The 12,307-nt window shown below is 52.2% G+C and overlaps 3 protein-coding genes across 3 annotated transcripts; 2 read left to right on the forward strand and 1 right to left on the reverse strand.

Moving 5' to 3' along the window:
* Nucleotides 1-542: 542 nt before the first annotated feature.
* nte1 (lysophospholipase) lies at nucleotides 543-5,876 on the reverse strand. The gene is made up of 2 exons (XM_025623202.1): nucleotides 5,209-5,876; nucleotides 543-5,102 (listed from the first exon to the last, which is right to left on the reverse strand). The coding sequence occupies exons 1-2, from the start codon at nucleotides 5,568-5,570 to the stop codon at nucleotides 869-871; spliced, it is 4,596 nt and encodes a 1,531-aa protein (XP_025480191.1). The 5' UTR covers nucleotides 5,571-5,876; the 3' UTR covers nucleotides 543-868.
* A 1,298-nt stretch (nucleotides 5,877-7,174) lies between these two features.
* Nucleotides 7,175-10,858, forward strand: BO87DRAFT_307403 (putative vesicle-mediated transport protein (Imh1); the record flags this gene model as incomplete). The annotated part of the gene is made up of 5 exons (XM_025619392.1): nucleotides 7,175-7,613; nucleotides 7,673-7,816; nucleotides 7,853-9,177; nucleotides 9,253-10,751; nucleotides 10,816-10,858. Coding segments are annotated over 5 exons (3,450 nt in total), but the record flags the coding sequence as incomplete, so codon positions are not given.
* Nucleotides 10,859-11,230: 372 nt separating this feature from the next.
* On the forward strand, nucleotides 11,231-11,852 carry BO87DRAFT_386150 (GNAT family N-acetyltransferase; the record flags this gene model as incomplete). The annotated part of the gene is made up of 2 exons (XM_025624748.1): nucleotides 11,231-11,276; nucleotides 11,368-11,852. The coding sequence occupies 2 exons, from the start codon at nucleotides 11,231-11,233 to the stop codon at nucleotides 11,850-11,852; spliced, it is 531 nt and encodes a 176-aa protein (XP_025480193.1).
* Nucleotides 11,853-12,307: the final 455 nt, after the last annotated feature.

A 12,307-nucleotide genomic window follows, 5' to 3' on the forward strand; every position in this document is an offset into this window, starting at 1 on the left:
ACACGCGCATTGCAGAGAACACCCAGCTCTATCAAGATAAGTCTCCGACAGATAACGGGTGAATTAATTGGGATGAAAGGTTGGAAGAATAATGACGATCGATGATGATGATGATGATGATGATGATGTTGTTGACGCTGATGTTATGATGATCGTCGGAGGAAAGCTGGCGAGGTCCAATTCGGAGGAGAACCAAGCCGCGTGTCACAACAGCCGAGGGAGGGGAAGGATTGGATTATGGGAAGCTGACTGACAGCCACTCGCCAACAAACAAACAAACAGAATTAATTAATTACTACTCACCCGCAGTTCAGCCGATAGCTTCAGCAGTAGATCAAGTGGAGCGATCGCCTAACAACTTTTTTCTTTCTTTTCTTCTCCGCTCCACGACTGGAATGACAGCGAAACAGAATGTTGACCGACGAGAAGATAGAAAGAATCTACAAGTCGACTAAGCAATAAAAGGGTTTCTTTCCGCTGGGTCCCGGTATCCAGCCTTGCGTATGGCGAGGGTCTCGAGGGTCTAGACCCCCTGGGGGCCGCGAATCATTCCGACCAGAAAACTGGGGACGGGAACCACTCCCCAGTGCTGGGGCCAACTATCGAGATGGTCGATGGGGACGAGCGCGGGAAATAAATGAATTCTCTCGGTTACACGTCTGTCTATATGTATCTTTCTACAACTCTCGGGTCTTTCGAGATTGGACTAGCGACAATGCACAGCAAAGAGGGAGATAGTCTCGGGTATAAAGCACAAGATCACCGCTGAAAATCCGGGAGAAAAAGAGTGATACATGGAAAAACAGAACTATTCCACCCGGCTGGCTCGGTCGCAGTCAAATATAGCATCCAATGAGGGACACGAACATTAAATACTGGCGCGACGGGGCGCCAGAGTCCGCTGAAGCTTCTTCTTCTCCTCGGTCTCTTCGGGAATCGGAAGTGACCCCTCTCGCTTCAGCTTCTCCAAGTAATTCTTGCCATACGCATATCCCAGCTGGTAGATCTCGTCAAACTTCGCAAAGTCCAAGGTCCCGTATGGATCAATGGGCGGCCGCATGTACAGACACCCAGGAGTGTTTTTGGCTCGTTCGAGGTTCTCAATCGAGGACACATACGCCAGGCGCGCCTGGATTTCAGACAACGTAGGCGGGTTAGGACACGAGCTGAACGGATTCCAGCGGTTCACCACGGCCCAAAACCCAGACAGGGAGTCGCCATACCCTTGCGGGGTGTTGTCGTCAATCGAGCCCACGTCCACCGCAAAGATCACATCCGCACCCAGCCCTTTCATATGGTCGACCGTAAGATTGTCAATGTAGCCGCCATCAAGGAGCATGCTACCTTCGTCGCAGATGGGCGGGATCAAGCCGGCTAGTGACATGGACGCACGTACGTAGCGCCACGTGTAGCCAGAAGAGTGATATTCGGCACGCGACCGGCTAATATTCGTGGTGTTGCAGTAAAACTCAAGCCAGAAATCTTCGATCTGACTATCTCCAAAGGTCTTGAAGATGCCACGGTTAAACTCGTGCCCGGTGGTATAGGAGACGGTAGGGTATGTCAGGTCCAGAGCGAATCGCCAAATGCTTCCCATGCGGCCAGCAAACTTCTTTGCACGGCCATACATGGGCACAACGTCAGCATCCCGTGCATACAGGGCTCCGATGAAAGAACCAATTGAAGTGCCGCCAATGATATCGATGGGAATGCCTGCTTCTTCTAGAGCCTTGATTACACCAACTTGGGCAATACCTCTGGCACCTCCACCACCAAGCACAAGCCCCACAGACCGGCCACAGAGCCGACGCGCCAAGCGATGAAAGTCACCCTTGAATGGTGTCTGTGCGGAGTATAGGGGCGACTGGCGGATACGGCGTGAGGTGTACTTCTGGATTTCAGCCTGAATGACCTGAACTCTCTGCTTTAAGACTGTCCCGAAGCGTTTGGTCTGGGGATGAGATGGCTCTGCCGTCAGTCGGAAGGCCATCTGCACATGATGGTGGCCTCCATTGATCCAAACACGATTTTTCAGCCACTGGCGGGTCAGTCCCGGAGGGCAGTAGCGTTCCCCGTGCAGAAGAACTAATTCTTTCCGAGCGGTCGTCTTCATCCCAAGCAGAAACCTCTCGTATTCACCGATACTAGGCGTCGACTCCGCAAGGCCAACCAGCAAGATGCAGTCGGCCTGTGTAATACACGTTTGCGTCCACGGAGAGTTCACAGTCGTATCCGCGATGTAGAGGACCATACCGTACTTCTCCTCCAGATCCGCCAGGTATTGTGATAACTTCAGTTTACCCATCTTACTGAAGGCATGTCTGCCTAAATGGTTCAGAATAGCCGCTTGATTGAGAGACGTGGCACCGTTGGTCACCCCAATCTGGTGAAGTGCCTGTAGCAGCCTGTTGCTAAACTCAACGACGGGAACTCCTGCTGTTACAGGAAGGATGCCAACAGTACGAAGATTGAGAGTCGACTTGGCTGTCTTCACTGTGCCAGAAGCACCAGGTTCACTTCCTTTCTCGGCTACCGGAGTCTCAACAAGATCCCGCATCCGTTGTGCAATGAGTTTGGAGACCTGAATGGTGATTCCCGGATGTTCCTGGGCGAGACTGTTGAAGAGAGTCCGGGGGAATTTGGCGAGTTCAGTATCGCGGATGGCATGGAGAGTCGCCGGACGGGTCGATTCGGTCATCACTTCCAGTTCACCCACGCTTTCTCCCTGACCGTACTCACCGACAACGGTCAGCTTGCCATTGGGGCCTTCATGTACAGACCGCAAACGCCCATTCAAAGCAAGATAGATTGCATCGCTCTCGTCGCCCTGGTGATAGATCACCTGGCCAGCACTTACTTGCACCCATTCCAGGGCGAAGTCAATATGGAGAAGTAAACGTGGGAGCAGACTGGTCAGCCGCTTTGCCAAAGTCAACAGGGCCAAAGGGTACCGCTCCGCTATCCTTTCCAAAGACGCCCTTGGAAGGAATCCTACGTACACGTCTGTCTTCGCAACGACATCGGTATACGAGCGGTAAGATGCGACAGCGCCCACATAGCCTTGGATCCCACCGGGCTTAATAAGGTAGAGTGACTTCCGCGACTGCTTCTTCCGCCTGGGATCGTTTGCTGCGGCTGCCGATCCCGACACACGAGAGGAACTCGTGTTGGTGCGTCTGAGCGTAGGGAACAGTTCCTCATGTGCCGGTCTGGAGGATCCCACAAGGTCTTCTTCCTTGTCGTCCACGGGAATACCAACATCCAAGAAACCATCAACAACGTAGTACAAGCCCGGATGGCGCTCGCCTTGCTCAACAAGAACCGAACCCTGAGGGAAGTAGACAATTTCAATGTCGTTTCGGAGCTCTTCCCTCAAGTTGACAATGGGCGAGGTGCCACCGGCACTGGTAACCGACATGGACATCATGGATTCACTCTCACCATCCGCTGAACCTTCATAGGGATCAATAAACCCAAACGCGTTGTTGCTGAAGACGGCTTTCTGGCGGCGAGAATCATACGAGAGGAGCTTCGGAGAAACGTCGCCTGACGGGTGACTACTCTTACGCAAGAAGTCATTGGTGCTTCCGGTCAAGCCGATACCTTTCATAATGCACTCCAGGATCGATTCACGGAAGAGCGCATCTTCGTCCAAAGACTCTTTCCGGTGGAAAGGAGATGCGCGTCCCGGAATCATTGGAGACGGGGACCGTAAGGGAGAGTGTTCTTTCTCCGTAAGAGGACTCAGTAACCGGGGGGCAAGATGCTCGTATCTTGGACCGAAGCGCGAAAGCTGAATGGTAGATAGAAGATCTCCAGGACTCACACCAGAGTTTTCGCGATCACTCAGTGCACTATCCTGAGCAACCATGGAGACTGGCCGTTTAGAGGCGGCCATCTTTGCCTGAAGAGCGGCTTCCTTCCTTCGGAAGCTACTCGACCGGGGTCTTCGTCCTCCATACGGGTTATGCAACGCGATCCCTTTGGTAACTTCCTCTTGGCCTAGGCGATCTCGCTCTTTGATGAACTTATCCTTGAGACGGTCCAGAGCTGACCCACGCAGCTCATTTGGCAAATCGTAGGTTGTGAATTTTGTCATCTGCTTCTCTATTCCCAGAACCTCATTATTTAGGCCCAGGTAGGAGTGCGCTGTAGCAAAGGTGACTCTCTGTAGGCGCGTAAGGATAACCTGGACGATATGGGCAGTCGCTTTCGGGTATACTCGGGTCAAGCGTCGGAATGCGCTTGCGGGGATGATCGCGATTGTCGTATCTACCATCGCTCGTGCAACAATATCTGGATGCACTGACTTCCTACGCGTTTTGCCCGAGTACTTTCTGCTTCCAGAGCGAGCAGATTGGGCAGGTGGAACTTGGCTTTCGCCCAAATTTAATGGTGGCACAGCCGGTAGGTCTTCGGCCGTGCTGTTCCTGTGAGAGGCCGGATCAAGACGATCCCCTTGATAAACATGGGGAGAGTCGTCCATTTCCCGAGGGCTCGCCGGAAATGAGTCGGGACCAATGGCAAGACCAGGACCTATACTAGAAGCGCTGGAAGCTGAGCTATCCGCATATCGTAATTGGACATCCTCGGTAAACAGCGACAAGATGGAAAACAGCGAGGACATCGAAGCTCCATTCTTCACTTCGGTGAGCAGCTGGTATCCCTGCCTTCCATCCGGTCGATGGTCGTCTTCGTCAGAAGATTCACCTGCCATGCGGTTCAGCTCTTCATCTGTACCCGACTTCCTGTCCCGCATGGACTTGACGAAGATTTGGACCAAGCCGTCAACGACCAAACAGAACCCTTTCTCTTCCTCCAGCAGGAGCGTTTCGCCGGCGATCAACTTCCTTGTCTGCATGGTGCGGGTCAATTCGTGGAACACAGGCCGCTCGAGGTAGCCGAAAACTTTAATGGCGCTCAAAAACTCATCCAGATAGTTTGCCAAGCCCGGTTTCGTGTCGCTGTCCGGTACGTCGGGGAAGAGATCGAGCTGGGGTTCCTTGCGCTGGGGTTCTGGAGGCAGACGACTGTACATGTTCAGGAAACGATAGCGGATAAACCAACTGATGGTCGAGACCACGGCCAGCGCGATCAAGAGTCTATCGATAGAAACCGTCATTGTCAGCATATATTGACACTAGAGAATTCAACTGCGATTGCCAATGGCATTATAATACAGCAGTGGATTGAGGGTGCGTCACTCACAAGGTCGTGAAGTTCATGGTGAAGGTCAGGCTCATAGAAAAGAGCGTAAACAGCCATGTGGGCAACGTGATGGTCGTAAAGGTAACAATCCAGTATAAGACACTTGGAATGACCTGGAAAATGAAGGAAAAGATCCAGCCGATCCACCCCACCATGGTTGAAGGTGCTGGAGGGGTTATTGGCGGGGGAGGGAGATGCGAAGAGAAGCCGGACACGACGGAGAAGCTGGCGGTTAAGGCGGGGATTGAGGTTGCGAGGGATCGTGCGGCGGTCGACGAGGATGCAGGCAACACATGGAGAGGGTCCAGGCTTGAAGATTCAAGCGAGGGTAGTGCAGCGATAATTCCGTCACCGGTGGCCATGATTCCCTGGGCTTCCATGAGAGCTCGATGGAGACCAGACGCTAAGACACGCCTACTAGTTGGATTCCAAGAAATCAAGGCAGCACCGCACCCCAACTTGGAACAACTCTCGTCTTTGTTCTTCTCTCTCTCTTTTTGCACTCGTTTCAGTCACATCCACGCCCACACTCAGGCGTCACGGCTGGATGCAACGAGATGGTGGGCAGACAGTAGGCAGGCTCGTAGCCAGCATCATCCACGCAGGGGAGAACGTGCACCCAGGGATGCTTGTGGCTGGTTGTCGAGACGCAGCAGCTCCAAAAGGCGGGCTTCTTTGGGTGCGGAGACCCGGGCAGAAAACAACCCGGGCGGTAACTACTTACTGGATACTAGAGTGACGTACTTGCTTTTGGGCCCGCTCTTCCTGCAGGGTTTGGAAAGTTTAGGTATAGATAAAATTATTATCATTTATTTTATTTTTCTTAGGGTGTATGGCATTAAGTAAACCTCACTTACAATGATCGGCAAGCTTATACATACTGGCAATGTTCCAACTTCTACCCATACGTCCGACGGGGAATTATTGAACGTTCCTACAGATGTCATATGCAGTCTTCTGTAGAAAATCAATCCTCAGTAAGATCGAAAGAAAAACTGAAGTATGAATGCTTGTATCTTTACTGCCTTAAGTCTTAAATTTCGCCCTTATGGTAGAACTTCATCTGAAGAGATATATGAATTCCCTGGTAGCACGGTGCTGGCTAGTAGTACTATCGCAAGAAATATATATTTGAAGCGAGAGCATAGCACTAACCGAATTGTAGTTAATAGGTAGTAAGTAGTTACCACGGAGATAGTAATTGGATTATCGCCATCGTCATATTGACCATCATGAGCAATCCTACTAATTGTCAGTCTATTCTAGTAGTTCTCCTTTATCTCAATATCAATGCATGCTGTCATCGAGGCTGTCTCTGCGCTAGAGGTATTGCTATCGTCCCAGGGACCCGCTTCTTTATCTATATATAGTAGCTCCTTCAACATGACGGGGTACAGTTATCAGAAATCTTACAATATGCGGTGTGGCCTTTATATTGAGTACATCCAATAATAAAATAGACATTTAGTAAAGGGTTGAATGAACGAACCATCTTCTTGGGGAACGGGTTAATGAAATGAACAGAAACAATGCAACATGAGTTTAGGGTAGATAGATAATGGCTGCTCACCGCCCCCAGGAACGAGTCCACTTAAGTTATTCGGCGGGCCACCCGCTTTCTGCCCCGTGCTGGCCGCCCAACTGCCAACCGAAGAAGCCCCCGTGTGGATGAGTTGTTGTAGTCGCCGCCGCCGGATTTCATGCTCCCCTTCTATCCTGCCTATCGCTTGCTTCTCCTTGTCCTCACCCTTTGCCGACTTCTCTTTTTCTGTCTTTCGTTCATCAGTTTTGCTGTGGCCTTGGCTCACAGGCCCGCCACGGTCATGTTTCAGGTAAGTCGCCGCCCGCTAGTTGTTTTCAAATCTCCCTCTCAACCTGTCCATTACTATTTACCCGTTTCGCATTCCCCGTGCCATTTTGTGCTCGTGCCAGTGCTGTGGCTGATCCCGCCCTGTTCCCAATCTAGCGCCTGCGCGACGCAATCGATTCGCGGATTGCAGAAGAACAAGCTCGTCAACGGTCCGCTCAAACTTCACTTTCGCGCTCCAACTCCGCTCGTCATCCCACGGGTCGCAATTTATCTCCGACAAGGCGAGCCTCTCGTCCTCGGCGAAACACCGGTACCCCTGTCCGTGGCCCTGATCCCAACGAGTTCGAACCGGAGTTCGCCATCGGAGATGATGAAGGTTCCAGCAGATCAGCCACTCCGCGTCTGGAGTCGGCAGGTGGCTCCGAAGCTGCCCCGGAGGAGAACGCCGGGGAGGGGAAGACGTCTTCTGAGGAGTCCGCAACCAAGAAGCCCGAGGCTCAGCCTGTAACTGAGACGAACCAGTCACCGTCTGAGCTCCCGCCAGAGATTCGGGTAAAACTGCGAAGGTTGGGCAAACTTGAATCCCGTTATCAAGGTAATGAGCACTCCGCAACGACCGTCCGGCCATAATGTTAACTTGTTGCCGTACTCCAGATCTCCTTAAAGCCTACCGCATGGCCCATTCGCGTGTCCTGTCGATCGAACCATTCGAAGCTGCCCTGCGAGAGAACACCCCCCTGACGTCGATCAGCGAACCGAAAGCCTTGACAGAGTACTTGAATCAGATCTCGTTGAAAGGTGACCTGGTGACCGAGGAATTGAAACGTGTAACAGCAGAGCGGGACGACTACAAGAAGAAATTGGAAGAGTCTCAGAAATCCACCAAAGCCGCTTGGGATGAAGTTACAAAACTCAAGGAGGATAGCAAATCCCAAGCCAAGAAAGACGAAGGGCCAGCTGCCGAGAGCTCCGCTACCGACGAATCTACACCCGATAGCGCTACGAAGTCCGGGAAGTCGACCACTTCTGGCGCCAAGGATACTGCGGAGACGTCTCCGAAGGAGTCTGGGGCACAGGGTGATAGTGAGGAGTTCTTCTCATATGACAGCGAAATCCCGCGACTGGAGTCAGAACTGAAGGAGAAACAGGAGGAGATTGAGACTCTGAAGTCCCAGACAGAGTCGCTCAAGCGCGATTTGTCAGTAGCCCGCGAGTCAACGGAAGGCATGGTCCATAACCTGGAGTCCGCTACCCGGGAGCTTGTTGAGTTGCGCGACACTAAGGACAAACAGGATGCGGAGTTGGAGAAGCTCAAAACCTCTAATCAAGAGGAAGTTGAGGAGCTTAAAGCCAAGCTCGAAAAATCAGAAGAGGCTGTGGCGAAGACAAGCTCCGAAATCGAAAACTTGAAATCCGAGCTCAAGCAAAAGGCCGATGAGATCGAGCAACTCCAGGCTCAGACTGCTCAAGCCAAGAGCGCTGATCAGCAAGCAGAGATTGAGTCAAAATTGGAACACTTGAATCGCGAAAAGGAGGCCAATGACCGGCGTCTTGGGGTCCTACAAGGTCTGGTTGACAGTCTGCGGTCCCAGCTCAAGGAGACGGAAGAAACATTTACCAGTCTCAAGACTGAAATGGGACAGAAGACAGAAGATATGGGCAAACTACAGAACGTTGTCAATTTCCTGGATGCTAATCTCAAAGATAACGAGAAATGGAAACAGACCAAAGACCAAATTGCGAATGGAAAGGAAGCAGCATTTGATGAACTTCGCGAGAGTCTGGCTCCTTCACCCCAAACTGCAGCGGTGAAAGAGGACTCCGCCGGACCTACCGCACCAGCAGCGAACCCCGCAGGCGGTGCTGGGGGAGGCAAGAAGAAGAACAAAAAGAAGAAGAAGGGAGGCAAGGCGAACGAGGAGGCCAACAAAGTAGTTGAAGCTGCTCCTGCTGAGGAGAAGCCAGAATCGGCAGAGCAAGTTGATCAAGCAGCCTTGAAGCTCACCGAGCTGGAGCAGAACATTGAATCGCTCAAAACGCAGCTGGCTGAGAAGGATGCTACCATTGACCGTCTCTGCTCCAGGATCAAGGGAGAGGAGGATTTGAAAGAGGAAATCGAAACCCTACGCGATGACTTACTCAATATCGGCCAAGACCATGTTGAAGCCAAGGATAAGGTGAAGGAGCTAACCGCCGAGAAGAACGCGCTGGAGGAAACGATATCCAAGCTGGAGAAGGAACTGACAGATTTGCGGACGAGTAGTGAGTCTAGTAAGGTTGATACCGAGAAGGCACACAATGATCTGAAGGACGAATATGAGAGCCTCAAGATCAAGTCTACTACACTGGAGACTGAGCTTTCTGCTGCCCAGCAGCTGGCTGCCACGCGGTTCAAGGATATGACAGAACTGCGGGAGACTCTGCAGAAACTGCAACCGGAAGTGAAGAAGCTACGGGCCGAGTCCGCGGAGCTGAAGTCGACAAAGGAATCCTTGAACAGCAAGACAGCCGACTTGCGAAACTTGGAGGGGCAGCATGATGAGTTGCGCGCAGAGCTGAAGTCGCTGAAGTCTACCATATCAGAAAGAGACGCAGAAGTCAAGTCTCTCAACCAGAAGATCAGACAAGAGACGGACAGCCGACTGAAGAGCGAGGAGAAATTGACGGTCGCCCAATCTGATTTGCGATACTCAGAGAGCAAAAAGCAGGAAGCCGTGGAGGCAAAGGAGAAGCTGGCATCGGACCTGTCCAAGGCTCAAGATGAGCTCAAGGCAGCTCGGGCCCGGCTCCGTGAAGCTGAGAGCCAAGCTGCTCAGTTGAACAAGGATCTTGGCGGCCTGCGAGAGGAGATCCAGCTGAAGACTGCACAGCATGCCAGCGCACAAAGCTTGATGAATAGCATGCGCGACCAGGCTGGAGAGTTGGGCATGCAGATGAAGGAAGCCCGGGAGCGTTGTGAAAGCCTGGAAGAAGAATTAGCGGATGCTCATCGCCTGCTGAGCGAACGTACTCGGGAGGGCGAGACCATGCGGCGTCTTCTCAATGATATTGACGGTCGCGCAGAGGCTAAAGTACGGGATTTCAAGGAGCGCATGGAGGCTGCCATCGAAGAACGCGACAGGGCTGAGGATGAAGCAAGTGCTCAGAGCCGCCGCCGGGCGCGTGAGTTGGAAGACTTGAAGGGCAAGCTGCGCGAAGCGGAGCGAGCCTTGCGTACTGTGGAGGAGGATAAGGAAGAGCTGGAACATACTCAGAAGGACTGGAAACGCAGACGGGATCAACTCGAGGCCGAGTCGGAGAAGACCACCCAAGAGCTCAGTGATCTACGACAGGCTATGGCACGGTTGCGGGATGCATTGGACGAAAGTGAGAAACAAGTCCGTGATCTGGAGAAGGAGAAGGCCGAGTTGCGCCGGTCCGTGGAGGAGACCAACGCGCGCCTAGAAAAGGTCCGCAAGTCCAACAAGATGCTACCGGACGAGAGTCGCTTCGGTCCCAATCCGCAGTCATCCAGATCTTCCATCGATTCCGGATCACGCAAAGCGCTGGCCTCTCCAGTCTCCAAAGACCGCAGTCCGTCAACCCGGAGAAGCGAGACGCCAACCGGGTCTAATACATCATCCATCGATTACATCTACCTGAAGAATGTTCTCCTCCAGTTTCTGGAGCAGAAGGACAAGAACTACCAGAAGCAGCTGGTGCCTGTCCTGGGGATGCTGTTACATTTCGACCGGTGAGTATCCAAGTGTTCATTTTTTCCTTCCCTTCTGCAGACTTGTATATGCTGACTTGAACAGGACCGATGAGCAAAAGTGGATGGCGGCCATCACATCACGCTAGACTTCCAGGCCTTCGCCGGAAACCATGGTTCTTGGAGGCAAGGACATAGTTGTAATTATACCTGGTACATAGCATTCTTGATTCACATCTTATTATACCTTGTCGATACTCATTTCGTCTATCCAAAATAGTCCTAGTTGACATTGTTATTCTTGTGGTTCTGCGACCTTCCAGAGGACTCGATGTCAACCGAAGGGCGCAGGGCAGTCAAAGTCCCTTTTGAGTAGGACAGTCGCGGTCCCGACCGCACGGTGGGGAACGACAGGCGGGTCCTCCGGGGTCTTCATATATATATTCATCCCCGGCTTCTTGCTTTTGTCTTTTTCAACAATTTGCTTCTCTCTGTAGCTACTATTTACACATACCGGCACAATGCCTGACCAGCCTAATATTCGCCTTGCGACCCCTGAGGGCAAGTGTTTCCCTCTGATGTCGTCTTAGCATAAACTGCATTGGCCCATTGGCAACGCCTCCGATCTTGACTAACCATGTCTTGGCTACCATTGCAGATGTCCCGATCATCCACCAGTTCATCTGCGAGCTGGCAGATTATGAAAAAGCCCTGCACGAAGTAGAGGCCACCCACGAGTCCCTCCTTGAAACCTTGTCCTTCCCCGACAGCCCGCCCAAGCGTGGCTCCGTGTACACCGCGCTTATTACCCCTCCTGCGACAGCGGAGAACCCCACACCCAAGCCTGTCGGCATGGCGCTATTCTTCTACAACTACTCTACGTGGCGCGCAGCTCCGGGAATCTATCTTGAGGATCTTTATGTCCAGCCGAGTGCTCGGGGCAATGGTTACGGCTTCAAGTTGCTCAAGTACCTTGCCGCCAAGGTCCTGGAGATCAAGGGCAGACGTCTTGAGTGGAGTGTGCTGAAGTGGAATGAGCCCAGCATCAAGTTCTACGAGCAGGTTGGGGCTAAAGCCATGGATGAGTGGACCAAGATGATGATGGAGGGTCCGGCGTTGAACAAGTTGGCGGAGGGATTGTGAACGATTTAAGAGCCTGATCAAAAGATGCGGGAGGAAGTGGAGGGATTATTTATGCATGTCCATCCCGATCGCAATAAACTGTACAGATTACGATTCTAGAATAATGTTGTGGCTGTGGCTTTCAAGCATCACAAGAAATGATTAACCTCTTGGACTACTTTATATGGAGCCAACTGGCAGATCAGCAACAGGGATGAGTCTCACCGCCCGGAAATACTCAGCAACAGAAGGCGGTGAAGGAAAAACAAAATATCCAGTCTGGATGAGGACTCTCCGGTGCATAAGCTAGCATCATCACTCCTCAAAGGAACTTGATGAACGATCAAGGCACACTGGAGCAGAGAGAATTGCTGATGAATGAAAGCATGGTGACGATGGGGGCGACGATCGGCACCAGCCACGATGAGGGCTAACCCTAAGCGCCAGATCGGATCGGTGGTGACGTCGTCATCGCG

Source organism: Aspergillus neoniger, assembly GCF_003184625.1.
Source record: "Aspergillus neoniger CBS 115656 unplaced genomic scaffold BO87scaffold_14, whole genome shotgun sequence".
In the NCBI taxonomy this organism is placed as follows: Eukaryota; Fungi; Ascomycota; class Eurotiomycetes; order Eurotiales; family Aspergillaceae; genus Aspergillus; species Aspergillus neoniger.

Bases quoted from the DNA above. Each gene is read 5' to 3' on its own strand.
- nte1 (XM_025623202.1), bottom strand. From the start codon at position 5,570: ATGGCCACCGGTGACGGAATTATCGCTGCACTACCCTCGCTTGAATCT. The intron at 5,103-5,208 runs GTGAGTGACGCA...TTCTATCGATAG, and splicing joins ACCATGAACTTCACGACCTT to ACTCTTGATCGCGCTGGCCG.